This window comes from Folsomia candida, unplaced genomic scaffold, assembly GCF_002217175.1.
Source record: "Folsomia candida strain VU population unplaced genomic scaffold, ASM221717v1 Fcan01_Sc021, whole genome shotgun sequence".
NCBI lineage: Eukaryota > Metazoa > Arthropoda > Collembola > Entomobryomorpha > Isotomidae > Folsomia > Folsomia candida.
In genome coordinates, this window is record NW_019091213.1 from 400,518 (window position 1) to 417,716 (window position 17,199).

The 17,199-nt window shown below is 39.7% G+C and overlaps 1 protein-coding gene across 2 annotated transcripts in view; it reads right to left on the minus strand.

The window, feature by feature from the left end:
• Positions 1 to 16,836, minus strand: part of LOC110858395 — a 41,160-nt gene extending 24,324 nt beyond the window's left edge. The window contains exons 1-3 of one of the 2 annotated variants that reach the window (XM_022107164.2): positions 16,149 to 16,836; positions 4,258 to 4,281; positions 4,009 to 4,164 (exon numbers count right to left, since the gene is read on the minus strand). In XM_022107164.2, the coding sequence (XP_021962856.1) occupies positions 4,009 to 4,164; positions 4,258 to 4,281; positions 16,149 to 16,215 (247 nt within the window). In that variant the 5' untranslated portion in view covers positions 16,216 to 16,836. The remainder of the gene's footprint in view (positions 1 to 4,008; positions 4,165 to 4,257; positions 4,282 to 16,148) is intronic. The other variant, XM_022107166.2, reaches the window with a different exon arrangement.
• Between the last annotated feature and the right edge of the window lie 363 nt (positions 16,837 to 17,199).

Here is a 17,199-nt window from a genome sequence, read left to right on the forward strand (position 1 = left end):
GTACTGCCACCACCACAACTGTTATTAATTCTCAGTCTCTTGTAAGTAAGTACACATCTCTGGCCTTTGTTGGCAAGTGAGGCTCTCTTTCTTTACACACAGGATTTAGGTACTTTTCTAACTCCGGAATTTTTATGTGCATCAAAATCAACCGCAAAATGCAAAACAAAACGCACACTCCCACCAAAAACGTGAGTTGTACTATGCCAAGAAATCATCCTGTAACAAAGTTTGTACGGCAATGCATCATCTCCTCAATTAATTAATCTCAATTCAATACACAGACAAAGGGCCATCCTTCTAACGATCGCCCACTCCATTGTCTAAACCATTACAATTATTACCCCGCATCGTTGTTAGCATGTTTTAATGCACATACATATTGGATTTGATGGAGGTTCAAAAATTAGGGAGAGGGACGAGCTAAAATTATCAAGAAAGTGGACATAACAATAAAGAGGAGCACTTATTGTTACTCCAACATTTTCACTTCTTTGCCATTGTTCACCCATGCATTATTGGATATTGCTGTAATTAGCCTCCTCACACATGTACCCATCGCAATAACAATAATCCTGTTACCACAACCAAAATAGTGTTACCAAAATCTGTAGCAGAGCAGGCCAAGAAGAAGCAACGTAACATTATTAGCAATGATAATATTGAACTATAGAAATCACATCTTTGCTCTCCTGTTTCAAAGTGCTGCAAAGCTGAGAAGGGATTTTTTTTATTGAACTCGAGTACTCGAAGCCAAGTTTGGGATTACGAAAGCAAGAATGATATAGAAAGATGGAGAAAGTGGGCTGACTGACAGGGAAGATTATTATTTTACTCGACTTGTAATTATGCACAAGTCATTAATCTTCCAAATTAACCAATTAATAGTTAAAAGTTATCTTAACAATTTTGTGGGTAAATTTAATACTCGTGTTTACGACAAATTTAATATGTTTGATTAATCTCATGTGTGTACATAGATTCTACGCGTTGATGTGCGCATATCCGAGCTAAATACATGTATACAGCTTAGGCTTTTCTACTCGCTGCAGCAGACATGAAAGCAGACTTATGTTTGTAGTACTCGCATTATTGTAAAAGTGATGGAATGGAAACGATTTGTTTGTTTGTTTGTAGCGTTTAAAACCCGTTATTTCTCAACTGAAAAAAAAATCATAAAATATGAAATGGGTAGTAGGAAGAGCATGGTAAAACAAGAGCGTAATTAAAATCCAAAAACAATAAAATCATGACCTGAAAAATTTTGTCATTAGACGTTTTATCTTTTTGCATAATTTATAAATACCTTTAATTTATCGCATCGTTAGTTACGTGCCAGCTGCTGCATACATTCGCACAACGTGACACAAAAATATCCACACAAACGCGAATGCAGTTCTTTCTCTGGTAACACGATTATTAAGGTGGCCATTTGACCACCACGAGATTTTTGCGGATAATTAAGTCAGGGAATTCATATGCAGATATAATCAGAATTTGTTTAAAGAACTCTTCATAAATGAGTGTAAAGGGTTCCGACAAAAATTAGCTTGCAAACTCATCACGATAATTGAATCCAAGATGTGAAACAAATTGCTTCCGTCACCAGCATTTTCCTCCCACAACACATTTTGCAATGGCAACTGAAAAATTTAAAAACTGCAATTTGACGATATTTATCAGCTTGTTGTTCTCCCACCTCATTCACTTTCTTCCAATTGTCGTAGTTTTACATAAGAAATTAGAATAAATTGCATGCATGCACTAATCTGCGACATATTAATCAAGCCAATCTTGTCCTTCGTACACACATAGAATGAGAGGAAAACATGAAAGTGACATTTTCCTCCACATTTCATTCATAGTGCGTAAAAAACGTACAAAAACAGAGAGAAATGCGTTAAAAACTCTTAAATCATAGTCAACAAATGTGACAATGTGTCGGAAACGACAATCATTATGTCAACTTACTTTACTTATACACAAATTATTGCAAAAATGATTTTGTGTAATTCTAAAATATGATGTTTTTCTCTTCCCATTCGCATTTCCTTGTTGACCACGTGACACGGCGTTCATGCTTCGATTTATGTTACGTCACTCAAATATATTTACTTACATGTATGTAATGCGTAATTGCCTGCAGTCAGTTCAGCAAAATTCCACAAAATATTTTGATTATTTATGCGTTCATACGACACACGTTATGGGCCAGAGTGATTCAAAGAAAGGGAAATTGTGTAGGAAATGGTGATGCATCTCGTCCTCAAAATTTCACTCGTGCCCTTTGACGTCTGAATGTGAGACAAGCCCAACTCTGCAACGCCGGCTAATTGTGCACGTCGCTTTTTCCTCAATTATTAATAGAGCTAGAGGATTGGAGGTGAGCTGTGGTAAAAAATGTACCCATTTATTGTATTTTATCATCTGATAAGAAACAACCATCATGTTGACATACGTGTACACATTTTGTAGGAATTCTTAAAGTGCTTTGGAGCAAGAAGCATTACCGCATCTCATCAATATGGATAGTTCTCATCAAGTTTTGAAGAGATCAGAGTAAACTTGGGGTAAAAATCAGGCAAAAAATGGGCGAACACGAGGCAAGAATTCCAATTATATTTTGTTTAATATCAAAAGTGCAATAATTTTCCTCTTCTCATGAAACGAGAGTAAATAAATTGGAGTTTTACAAGGTGTGGGAGGGAGGGAGGCGAGTAAAATTTACTTTTCTAAATGATTGAGCATTTGCTTCAGTGAGCGAGTACACAAGAAGAAGGAGAGGGCAATTTTAGAGAAATCGGAATTCCTCTCATCACCATCATCGTCATCTTGTACGTACGAGTGTACGAGTATCTAGGAAGAGACAGGAGCCAGCCAAAGGATGATCAAGAAGAGGAACAAATTGTTGGATAATAGCTCCTCAACATAATTTGGAATCAGAGTCAGAGTGACTTGAGGCGAAAATAGACATCTTTCCACGAGATCGTGTTCTTTGACTCGACACACTCGCAGCCAAGGAAAATGCTTCCACGTGAGATTGAGACGAGGTTCGATTGATCCCTTTATTTGTGCCAAGGAAGCCCTCACACAATGGACCCCGTCTCGAATGGATAGCGCCATAAAGGAAACAGGAAACTTTTATTGGGACTAAAACAAAAGCTGACAATACAAAATGCAGCCAGCCAATTGTGTACAATAGTTCACAATTCACATGGCATGACAGAGATGCAACGCACGGTTCATCAATTATTGCAAATTGATTCGAATTGCCCATTTTTTACACAATCGAACAATTAACTGTGCAGAACCACCAGCGTAGCACTACAAAGTGGCAGTTCTTAAGTTGCACAATATTTATGACTTTGATTTTAAGTGAATCAATAAAGCGAGGCAATAATTTTTGATGTCTGCTTGTCTGTAGCTTGATTTATGTGCATGCATTTTAGCGAGTGAATTTTGTAGTAAAAGGTCAAAGATTGGTTCAAGAGCTCAAATACGAAGATATTTAAAAGATAACATCTCCAGACATCTGCATACAAAGTGCAGTATTCGAGAGCATAATGCGATCTGAGGTTTACTTTGATTTGTGAGCTTCACATTCTTGCACAATTCGTGACCAATTTCCTCTCATCTGAAACGCTGTCTGGAATTTGTTTGCATTCCCTGTGTCACGGATCTGATTTGTGAAGTTGTGTTAAAAAATGTCTGAAAATTAATCCCTTGCAACAACATGTGTCATGATGATGCGCTTTTTAGACGACATCGCAAACACCTGATATCCAATCGGATTTGGTAAATTAGTTGAGTCCCCCTCAAATCTAGTCCGAGGCTCCGTTATGTTAGTTATGATTGCATTCAGTGCTTATTACTGGGCCAGGTGGTGAGCTAATTTTGTCCACTCGCATGGGTTCCACCTTGTGCGATGTCAAAGTCAAGGAGGAGGGACGCGCCCATGTCCCATCCACGGGACCGTTAAACTAAAAAGGGTGCATAGCTGTCACTTACCGCAGAAGGGGATTCCGACCGGACTCCATGTTCCGTCCTCACCGCAAACTCGTCGCGAAGGCCCCAGGAGTTCGAAACCTCTTTCGCAGGCATACGTGGCGATGACTCCCTCCTTCAATTCCGGACCGGAAAAAGTCAGTGCGGAATGCGCGGGTGCTTCAAATTGGCATTAAAGAGACGAGTTAATTGATATGAATGCTTTAGAAAACTAATTTCTCTATTAAAATATAGCAATTAATGAAGAGTTACCTCCAGGATACCCGCAGCCAAGAGCTGAAAATAGAAATGGTGTCATCGTTAGTATTTATGCACGTCTTTCATTTCATAATATTTATGGTGAAATTTATAGAGTATTAAATGGAGCAGAGAACGGTAGTGAAGAAATGCATACAATACTCCATTTTGAGGTATAAAATAAGCACACATTTTCCACCTATTCCACTGCACTGACCTTTCCTCCCTGTGCCGAATCCATACAATACGAGTTAATGGTACACAATATAAACTACCGCTATGTCCAACGACCACTCCAACCATTTCAATCCTACGTATCTCTCCATCTCAGGTAGCAAAATGCGATATGCAGCGTCGTAGTGTAGCATTTAACACTGAAAGCAAATCAAATCTGACAACTTGTGTCATGAAAATCTCCCATTGTGCAAAATGCCCTTTGTTCTAATTGTGGGTCTCTGTGTGATGGGCACAGGGATGACAAATTAGGTGCATTTACATTCATGTACATAGTATAGTCGGTTTCTTCGTGCCACCACTGCCATGAGGCATTTTTAGTATCGCGAAATTTTGGTCATTTAAATATTGCTGGTCTATGTAGCTCTCAAAAGTAGAAATCCAGAGAACGGGAAATTGTGATATGGCATTTCTCTACTTCTGCGCCTCGGGGGTGGGAACAAACGTTTAAGGAAAGGGTTGCAAAAATAGAGTAAAATAATTCAAATGTTCACGTGAATGGAAAATCTCGTCACGAAGATGAGATGAGAATAGGAGATAAAGTTCTTAAGGCGCACAGATAACCGGCCTTATTCAGATTACTTAATCCACATTTAGCCAAGTTTTAGGGATCTAGCTCAGTCAGAACCAATGTAGCAAAAAGTTGGCATAATTGAAACGAGCTCATTGATGCAACAAGTTAAAGTTAAGCATCACGTTGGTGTACAATACGGCATTGTATTTGCTCATGAACTTTAACAAGAAAGAAGGTTCTTCATCTCATCTTCCTCACAATTTCCAAGCCCAAGAACATGGCAAAGTGCGTTAATGAGGAATTGTAATAAATTACTTAATTATTCAGATCTAGAAGTTCAATTAAATTAAATTACTGCGTTGTAATACTTTGCTGTTTTAAATTACCACCATTTTCGACAACACGGCTGCTCCACTACTAACATATATACTATTATCTACCCACATGTGTGTGCATACCTTGGGAGTAAAAAGTGAGCACAAAAACTCCTTGGGCACTCGACCATCAGAAATTAGAAAAGGTTTCAAAAGGTGAATCCTCTCGATTTGAACTACATACGTAAAAGCATTGGTGGGGCTCGCGGCTGGTGAAATGAACATGGCAAATAAATCTTACGTGGAAGCATCTCAACCATTTCTATTGCAATTTTGATAACTTCAACTTGCTCACGTTGGTAGTAGTGCGCGTGGGGCATGAAACCTAAAATCTCACGCTTCGTTTGGACTGTATCACCAGACCAGTGATATTTACACGTCGGTATACATTGTCGATTTGTAGTGGTGCAGTCTAAAGCAAGTCAGTGGTACGTACGCCGTGTGGAAGAAAGAATTACTGTAACATTTCCCCATGAGGAGAGTCAAGAGACGACCGACTCAAGCACCCGGAGGGGACCACTGACTTACTTACTTATCCAATGCGAGAAACAAGAATGAAGGATATGCACACAGGCAGAGATTCACAAGATGACGACCATCTCGTTCTGCTCCGCTGGATAAATGGTGACAACATAATTATCATTATTGTCATACATCATTGGACTCGTAATTTTGCGTTATGTGAGACTTTCCCATGTCAGAGTTGACTGGTGGACTGATCGGGCATGTGTTCCTCTGTGAGACCACGTCCATTTCTGAAGTGATGATAAATTATGAGGATAAATTATGAGGATGACTACGAGAAATAAGTAGGTTGGGTTTTGATAGGAAAAAAGAGTTTTTTTTTGGCAGCAAACCTGCACAATTGAATGGGAACCTGAGTTATTGTGTCCGTTGTTGTATAAGTTTGTTATGTATGATAATCAAGCCAATTGTGAATTTTGATTAAGAAAAGATTTTCCACATTCGTGTGCGGGTGGGCTGTTTTTCACGAACATGACACGCCGACGGTGGTGGTGGTAACATTGAAAATTTTATTTTATTTATACCAAGCTCTACTTTGTCTGAAATTGAATCGTGATTCGAAAAATGAGTGCACATGGCAAAACCGTGTTGGCAGTTGCATCACTTAAAATGATCATAATCGAATACATGAATCGAATGCATACGGAAAATATGGGGACGTTCATAAACTTCATAACGCAAATTTTGGCATTTTTGGACACCCACCCTCCCCTATGTCACGCTGTTGTCACAAAAATTGGTAGCCCAGCCCCCCCCCTTCCGTTACGTAACGCAAGTGCCTAAATGTTCAGCCTCTGCTCAAATTGTCAGGGTTGGTCTGAATGAGGACTTCCGAATGTGAATAATTATAAAGCTCATTTTAGGATGTTTGGGTGGGTTGAACAACTTCTTTAACAACAATTAAGACCAATATTAATACCAATTAATCAATATTTTCAAAGACTATCTAACAATAAAGTTGTGAGAACTTGAGACACACATAAGTTACACAGTGTGATGAAATGGAACTACAAGAATTGAACCGAGTAATCCAGATTGAGGATTAATCATGAATACGTAATCATGATTTTGATTAATCTGGATTAATAGTCCCTAATCACGGATTAAGGACATCTAATGAGATTATTACCCGATTAATTCTAATTCCAGAAAAATCGGGATTATGGATTAGGATTAATCTATATAAAAAACTCATTTCCGGATTATCCTTAATCTGGATTATCCCAGCTCTGACAATAAATAGATAATAAACTTTTTGGATTTAGAAAGAAACCGTGAGCATTTGTGCGACTTGCATTTCAAGTATTTATCACTAACATGTAAACCCTAGTTAGCGTATTGTTTTACATGTAAATAAAATAAATACTTTTGACTTAAAAGCAGCGTTTCTGCTATTTTATTTTCTGTTAATCACTTCAGTGCTTTAGTGTCAAAAGTATTTTCATTTGTTAACGAAAAATGAATGAAGCTTTTCAAGATTGGACAAAGTATATATAACTCGACCATTTTTATGAACGGAAATTTTAAGTTAAATTTTTATAGGGGCATGTATTTTATAACTAAACAAACCCTTAATGAAATTTTCATCCCGAATAATAATTCCATGTTCAATGTTTAATATAAATATGCTCAAAATTTCAAGTCCATATGATAAGTCTTACGAGCGTAATCGGTTGACAGACAGAGAAACAACTATCACGATAAGCCCTACCTAGGGCTAGAAAGAGTGTACTGTAAGGCTGTAAACAGCACAGACCTTTAAATAGCTAATAATGAGTCTTACTCTAGCTTTACATTTTACAACATGAGAAAGTATTTCTATTTAAATATCTCCAAATTTAAATTAGGTTTCATTCATTCTTATGCGTTTATATTCATTTTATGTACTTTCAGGCCCATGTATGCCAAAAATATATTGTCAGCAAAAACATGAAATTTGCGTTACAGTAGCATGTGTCAGCTCACCCACCCTCCCCCCTGTAACGCTGTGTAACGGAATTTTTAGTACCCACCCACCCCTTTTTGCGTTATGAACGCATATGAAGTTTATGAACGTCCCCTATAAGCATCCCGTGTTCAACTTAAAAATTGTTTGTGCCGATATCCCGCCGTGGTCGACTTTGTGTACAAACAAACAAGTAGAAAAAACCGTACAAACCTTGCCAGATTTGTAATTACTGATCAATGACTAATAAATAATTAAAGCTGAAGGAAGATCTCTTTTTCTGGAGCTTTCTTCGTTCCACTCGGTCCAAGGAAACGAGCAACGGTTGGGTTCTGCATCCCTGATTTCTTGGAATGTTGTGAACCCTTCTTCCCACCATCGGGAAATAAGTGCTCGTCCTCATCTTCCGAAAGGTCTGATGAAGAAGTCTCCGTGCAATGCCGTGCTCAATCCTTTCACAGGTATCCCACGTAATACAGACACGTTGATGCGCTGATGGTGTTGGATAAGAGGACCATGCCCTATCTCCACTCTCCCTCCAATAAATTCACCTCACTTTAACGGAACAGCAGCCAGTATTGCTGGCTCCCTTGTCCATTCCTCGTAAATTTCAACATTAAATCCCTTCCCAAGGTGAGCCAGGGAACAAAAAAACAGGTCACAGAGCTGCTTTGTTGATCATTGTTTCGGAAGTGCATATAGTCGGCCTTCACCTTCACCATGCACAAGTGCATCTCTCATATGTACATATTCATGTACATACGTAGCGCCTTGTTTTGTGGGTCCATATCGAGCACGCAGACATTCCTCTCTCCATCTCATTTTGTTCTTAAGCCTAAAGAGGACATGGAGGGCAGTGGTCGAGCCATTTTGGAGATGAGATGATGAGCTAACAAGTTGTGTAACATTTACCACATAGTAAATGTGCACACGGAGTCGTGTTGAAGACGTTCCCGTGTCCCGTACATATTTGTGTGGGTATGTGTGCAGCCATCAATCTTCCCCACCCACTGAGGACCTTGTACGCGCATACTTCGATTAGCTCACTGCCCCAGGTCAACGGCAATAAAAAGCACAACCGACCGACTGACTTTTTTTGGCATTAAGCACATTATTTTTAGTGCACAAAACACGTTTGTGTTTCGGTCAATCGTTGAGCTCTGAGTGCAACGAATGTTACAAGTCATTACGTAGGATTTGTTGTGTCCGTGCATGTCCTACGGCAATCAGGAGGAGTGAGTCGAATGATTACAAATTACGAAACGGACAACGTCCCGATAACATCCCATTCCTGACCCGAATAATGTGAGTCGCAACTCACAAACAGAATCCTCACCCTCAAAATCCTACGTTTGTCATCTGAGAATGTCAATCCACGCCAACGCACATGCCACGAAGAAGAGTCATAGTCGATGCAGGATCTGCAGGTGTAAAGGATCACTAGACGCATCATCACATTCCGCTGCGCTAACTAGAGTAGTGTCAAAGTGAAGGCTTTACTACTCGTCCTGTGAGCTCTTCTTCCCACCATGTGCACATCTACTCTGTGACGACGAGTGCATTCGTAATTTGTACGACGAGTAATTGTTTCGCTTTGATGAAATGAGTAGGTGAACAATGAGGAAGATTTGTATGTACCGTTACACCACCACCACCACCGTATTCCCCAAAGTCGTCACATTTTACCGAGTTTCTTGATCTGCTTTTCGCATGTCGAGGAGTATATTTTTACAAGAATCAATGCAATTACAATCTGTGTTTTTTTTGCGAATACTTGGACGAGCAATACAAATTAGCGTGATGCAAGATTCCTGAGCACAACAAAATATCTGCCTCAACGTAAATAATGTAATTGTGACTTTCTCTCAAAGATAACAATTTGCGGTGTCCAACTGCCAAATTGAGAAAATGCTAACATGACGAATGGATTGTTCTAATAATAGCGTCTTTTCAGTGCTTGTGGAGAAAGGGGTGGACAAAGTTGGTGGACATTTCATTATGGTTTTGGACAAAGAGATTGCAAAAAGGAGCTTAATCTTGATTCCCACCATCACCACCACCTCTCACTCAAAAAGCCAATAAGTCATTGCGGCAAGAAAGTCAGTGATCATAAATAAATCATGAATTTTCGAATGGCCATAAAAGGAGTGGAATTTAATTGTTGGTCATTCATATTCATCTTCGTCAACGTAAATCTCATTGTTGAGCCTCAACTGGCTGAATAAACGGTGCAGGCGAAGGAAGGGGAAGAAGGGCAAAATATTCTTATCGTCCAACAAACAACGTCGAGATCATCATGATGAGATTCCCCACCTAAATCTCCGACAGACAATGGTGCACAATGTGTGCTGCAGAAGGAATGCATTTTCAAGTGCAGAGGAATAATGGGTCAGTAAGTAGCCATCGCCATCGCCACCAGAGCACCCACTCGAAGCACAAGAACTCGCTGTTTGCTTAATCTCCGCTTCGTTCGTCATAATGATAAATATTTTTGTAGGTCAGCACAGCCACCGCATTGCATCCATCCTCATCAGTCTGTCCACTTTGCCAATACTCACCATCTGCAAAATGCTGGCGACGACGAAGCAGGGTTACTTCGGAATGACGACGACTTTCATAATTTGGCTCGTAAATACATACGTATTTAGAATTCAATTAACTGCGATTTTCAATGCGCTCGTTTTCAATGATGTGAGATCAAATCAAGTAGAGATGGACTCGTTATTCTACGTATGGAAGCAGTATTGGGTGCCATCCTCACGCACAACGTCATGTGTACACCAAATCCAAGCTTATGAAAAACACTGGGATAGCCGAGAAGGAAATCGACGTTTTGTACGTGTCACTTTTCCCATTTGCTTCATAATGCAGCATGAAGCAGTAAATAAAAATGTCGACAAGATGCGAAATTAACTTGTCCATCAACATTGGCCGGGCAAAGAAGAAGTAGAGAGGATTTTTTGAGAAATATTAAACTGCCTCCTCTCTCTCACCATTTGTAAAAGTGACACGAGTGCAGTCAACCAATCCTATTTTCAATTATTTCTGTTTGTATTATTCTTGTCATGATGAGGGAAACTATTTGTTATGACTTTTCTCGTATCGGTTTGTAAATTGGTGTCCATCCCATTGGCAATGCGGTGTCAAAGCAGTGCACCTCGTCCACATCCACCTGCCACTAATCCAACTAACTAACGAACTAACGACTTGTAATTGTGAATGTGAATCCGTGCCAAAACATTCTCTTTGGTGCTGGCTCTTGCGGTTTCTCAAGGCCTCTGTGTGGAACGCAGGACAAAGGGAGAACAATAAATCTGATGTGACACAAAATTCAAAATCATGTCATCCGATTTAGAAGAATGGTTGTGAATAGAATTTGATTTGATTCGACTCTTGTCTGTTGACTGCAACCAAAGCAATGTCATTAAATCATATAATGCATTAAACTCGAGTCATTTCTCATCTCCCATGAAGCAGAGGCAACCACCAGGCTCACAAAAGTGTGCTGTCATCCTCCCTACACACGTACCTACGCCAACACAAACATAACAATCCCAGAATTAGGATCCCAAAAAGCGGAATCTAAAATTTGGTGGAAAGAAATCCAAGCCAGCGATGTAAAAATCCACTCGTCTCGCGTCAATTGTCCACCATTGAATGGAAATAGAAAACCCTGCGGACACGTTATGGCTCATATGCATCATCGGATAAGCCATACGTACGTACGTCGTGGATAACGTTGACTCACCTACATCGGATACTACGTTATGACCACCATTTAAACTTAACAAGACATGGTAACACCATTGGTGTCTTGCAGATTAAGACGCGAGAGAAAACTGAATGAAAGGAAAAAAGCCCGTCTCATCATAGTCATCATCCTCATTGCTTACAAGTCTAATAAGAACTTCTTATTAAGAAGTGTCCAAGGCGAATCTACACTACGTTCGATTCACCAATCCATCTGCATCTCGCAGAATCGTACACTGGGAGGAACACGATAGGAATCACAATGAAATTAGAGGCTAAACAACAAGAGTTAGCGGGATCTGGTTTTTGCTATCACTGCTTCTTTGCACCCTCCACCATTTACAACGCCACGCTGCTTCCCTGCCTGGTCTATGCCATGTTCTTACAAGTGCCGTAATTATAAAAATATGATTTGAAAAAGTCTTGAGGATCGAAATGTGGGTCAGCTTCGAATCAGCTCGTTTTGTAGAGGGAGAGATAAATAAAACGAAAATATGTGTGAACCACCGGTGCAATTTTTATCAACAGCAGCAAATCTTACCTACGTGCATGTTACACAGCTCTGCTTCTATTTCCACAACTGCTATGTTACAGGAGTCATAGTTTACTGTATTTCAAAATAGCAATCATCACTTTTTCAAATGAGTCGTAAACAAGTCGAACATCCGCCCATTAGAGCTTTGGAGGTGGACGAGACACAATTTGGTGACGATGGGTGAAAAGAAAGCATTCAGCGTGATTGGGATGCCAAGTATGGCTTGGATAAAAGCCTCTAAAAAGTCTGTAGATAAAAAAGGAGAGCTTTTCCTCGAATGTGGCAAGAAGATGAGCACTTAAGCAATACACAAATAGAGAAACCAAGTCTGGAAAGTTACTTTCGTGAGCAATTATTATTCTTCGCAGGCTTGTCACATGCCTCGTGTATCCACAAATACGTACGTACGAAATGTCCCTCAAGGATGCATAACGACTGCCGTTTAATTCCGGATCCCATCTTCATCATCATCCTCTCTGCTTCTTGTTTGTTTTCCTCACTTCTATTGTTCTCGCATTTTTAAGAAAAAAGGTTCCCATTGGCTTATTCTCATTCCGTGATAAGTCGAACGACCTGGTGCCTGTTGTCGTGACGTTGTGTGTGTACCCAACAAAATGAAGTGAATCTGGGCATGGTGACATTTTTTAAGAAATTGGCTCTTAAATTTGCATTGCTCGCACATACAAAAATTTCTCTTTTATCTGTACACCCTGCTCTAAGAATTTGAAGCTCCTTGTGTGCATGCCCTGACTACAAGTAGGATTTAGTCCGATTTGCTCAAATTTCTCGAGTTTCTAGTAAAACGAGCAAACTTTAACCGGCTTACGCATATTTGAAAACGCTCTTTGAAAACATGGTCTTAAATTTTAATTCCTACGACATGTTTTGGCTTTGAAGGAGGTCCTTCTACGAGTGCAAAAGTCACACTTTCTATTTCCAGATCAAAATTATGGCAAAAAAGAGGATGATGACGATAATGATGATGACGACGAGAGTGACACTGTAACAACCTGACAAGTGAGAAGAGGACCAAGAAGCAGTTGTGGTCAGTCATTGTGGTGGTCGCTTCATTGGTCATTAAGAATCATTAATCTCGGCTCACACACAAAATATGCTTCATTGCATTCATGACACTGCTCGCTCGGTTTACTTAATGATGGCAGAAAGGAAGCTGCTTACCGTCCGACTAAAAAATCCCTTGTGACTTTGCAACCATTGTCAAGTCACAAAAGAGGGTTTGCTATTTTCTACGCCAAATACATATTTTTGGGAAATGCTTAATATTCTGCAGTGGATTAAGTAAAATTTCACTACTTTCTTTCTTAATCTGGTGCTATACGAAAGCTAAAAACTTGCTGCAACAATTTTGTCCAAGTATAATTGCTTCAGTTTGTCAGTTTGTGGTCTGTGGTTGAAGGAAACAATGCTTACATAAAACAATTTGATGTCAAATTTAACCTTGACAAATATGAGCCTGAATATTTTGTTTCCTGCAATTCTCCAGCTTTGCCATCGAGCCGAGATGCATAAAAAAATATGGTCTGATAACCGCAAAGGAAGCATTTTAGGCGGATGGAGAAGGACAAAGCAAGCGTGACAAAGAACCAAAATTGGTTTCCATCTCAGATTTAAGATTCCATTGGAACTCTAAAACTGGAAAACTGGCTGAATTCAGTCATCCATGCAGCCTGTTCCAATCCACCCCTCACATTCGTCGCATTCTCATCTTAAATACGCAAAGGCGTAAAAATTTCGTCCCACCCTATGCAAATATTCATCAAACCAAAAATACTAGCAATCAAACTTTGTGGAATAATGTTCTACTCGGTGTTTTCGAGTGGCGTGGGAAATGTTGGGAGGGAGAATAGAATGTCTCCTCATGATGACGATGACATAAAGAGACGGTCTGCGGACAATGGCTGCAATGACCAAGAGGACAAAGCTCCAGTCAATTGAATGCAAATATAAAATAGCAACTCGTTTGAAGTAATCAAACCTCGTTAAAACTCATTTGAGAGAAGCGGTAAATAAAAGTCATGCAGTTTTTTACATGGCGATCATGGGAGTAGAAGGAGTGACAAAAAGTTTGGTTATTTATTTTTGGGAAGACGGGTGGGACAATTTGTAAGAAATGTCAATGTCCGGCTACATTTTTAAAGGCATACCTATTCGAATCACTGCCGTATATGCAGACATACATATTTATGTAACAGCCTTGACTCGGTTCGTACCTTGATGCCTTTTTTTCTTGAAAACCTGAGCTTGTAATCAACACCTTGATTGCACATCAAGCCGGGACAGGATGTGTGCAATGCAATTCACCTAAAAAACCTAACACAATTTTTTCGAATGTTTATTAAAAATTTTCTATTATTTAGCACCAATTTTTGCAAGTATTTATAAATCCTTGCCCTTCCAAAATTTGAACTCAATCGGTTCAGTCGTTTTGGCTCTATAGCATGGCCCGAACCGAGAAACACGGCGGTTACATAAGCCTTGACTCGGGCTAAAAAGTCGTCTGTTCTTCCTTTCATTCAAGTTCGTTTTCAAAATAATGCAGCTCCAATAATGCAGCTCCAATAATGCAGCTACAATAAGTATGGCCACGTCGTGAGGAAGTATGAAAAGCAAATGCGCTGCTGTTGCCACCAACAGAGATTTTTAGAACACGGGCAGAAACTGGACCACGCATTTTCTCACCGGATCACACATCCAAGCGGATAACATGCTGCTTTTCTGAAACGGTCTCACTCACTTCCCACGGGGGCTTCATACATATCCACGTATTCCTTCACTACTCGATCCAATCATCCCTTGCAAATTTGCAGCAGCGAAAGGGAAGAAATTAAAAACAATGAGAACGAAAAGTAAAATGTGCGAAAATATACACATGCATAAGCAGACTTATTGGTTATTGGAGAAATTAGAGACGTTTCAATTTTCCGTGACAAAGGGCAAGCTGGTTAATGATTGGATGATTGACAAACTCACGATATTTCTGCAAACAGATTATTAACTTGAATTTGGCTTGTCATTTACATATGAGTGCGTACATACGTAGAGAGATTGACATGAAGAAAGACGTTGGTTTTCATCATATTGGGAAAATAGAGAAATCCTGAGAACCCTCACCCACATGTGTCAACACTTGGAAGAGTTATCTATAGAAAAGCTGACCATTTAAACCACGAAATGACCGGAGAGTCCTGAAACGTGACGTGATTTCTATACTTGATCCATAAATCTGGTGGATCCAATATCTGTGTAGATATGTGGATAGAAATGTGAATATGTCAGCGAAATTGTGGTTTCGTGCTTTCATGCAGCTAATATCGATTCACAATTTCCCTCAAGTCTAAATTTATCGCTTTTGGTTCACAAAAATTTCCCTTGCCAAATATTATGAAAATGTTGGTCTTCGCATTTCGCAATTTCTCAGTACAAGGATGATAATTCCAAACCGATGTGGTAATGACTTTGCAGATCATCTTACTTAAACTCATCTTCATATGCATATTTATAGCGTGTGAATCTCAACAAACCATTTCGCGAATAATCTTGCCAAATCTTAAACTCAGAGATGCAGATGAAAAAAATTGCTCGTCTGGTTGGGTGGATCTAAAATTATTTAAATTGGAGTTTTTGTCACTTTTCAAATCTGCGGTGACACACTGCTGATGGCATTGGATTGACACATTCTACTTTTAGTCTGCCTGAGCCACTCCTTGGCGTGAGACAAGAGCCACGTCCTCAACCAATTCGCACAGTGATTGGTTTTATAACAGTTGAACAATTCCGACTCAACCACAACAACTACATAAATATGTCCTTTCCTTGAGACAATGGACATGGTGTGTGGTAATTTACATCATCGTCCCCCAATTATTTTTAAACGTCTCCATGTTCATAGGCTACCGACTCTGGGAATATTCTGGGAAGGACACAGCCCTCCACGAAGAAAAGTTATGGAATTCTCCTCTCATGAGTATTGATTCCATAAAAAATAGCCGAAACGTAAAAAATCTTTACCTGAATTGGCAAACGCGAAAAGGGTGAGCAGGAGTAACGCGAATCCTTGACGGTGATATCCATCCATGATTATCTAGTATGAAACTCTGTCGTGTTGTCCAATCCACAATATGTGTCAAACCAATAATCAATCACAAACCAATCAAATGGTGCTCAATTCAAAAAATATATATCACTTTAAACCATGAATTTGCATATGATTCACAAGATCATGACGCACAATGCCTCTTCATATTCCGGCACGACGACAGCGTCATTTCTTTGTTCACGACCGTTCCATGAAATCTCGAGCACGGAACCCAAGCCGTCTATTAATTTGGATTTTGCTATGCCACACTTTGAGGTCCAAAATAGTCCCTCGACAAATTGGTCGCTTGGATTCAGTCTCGTTCGACCCAAACTCGATTGACAACGTAACGGAACTTTATTTTCTGTCGCCACCATGCACGCATGCAGTTTTGCTAATTCAATTGAATTCAGTTCAATGCCAATTGGAATGAATGGATTGAGAGTTCACACACGGAGGTGTAGGAGAAGAGCAGATGCTCTTTCTTCCCCAATTTGAAACTGGTTTCTGTTGTTTTCGAAAAGTTCTTGTTGCTGGGAAGGCCTGAAATGTGTTGTGGTCGTGTCTGCGTCTGAGGCACCAACTTCCTTCGAGAAGGTCTGATGACAACTGAAGACTGCAGAAGAAGCGTTTGAAAAGGCTTGCTTCGAGCGAGACCCACTTCTTCGTCTTGGCCAAGAAGGTATTACGAGGTGGTGGTGGTGGATTTCCTCCTTTCTTCGCCACCACGAAATGCTTACTTACATGTGGACATATAGAATAGATACATACCGCTTCCCTACCTGTTGCTTGGCTCATCCCATTACTCGTCATGATACAAATGCATGCATCGTCTGTGGGTACATATGATGCATGCAATAAGTGGTAGATACCTGACTTGACCACGACCTAAGAGTTCAAATCCAGTGAAAAGGGTTTCATTCTCTTGTGCCTCTATATTTACCATGTGCACGAAAAGGTGCTTGGAAAAGATGGGGAAATTAA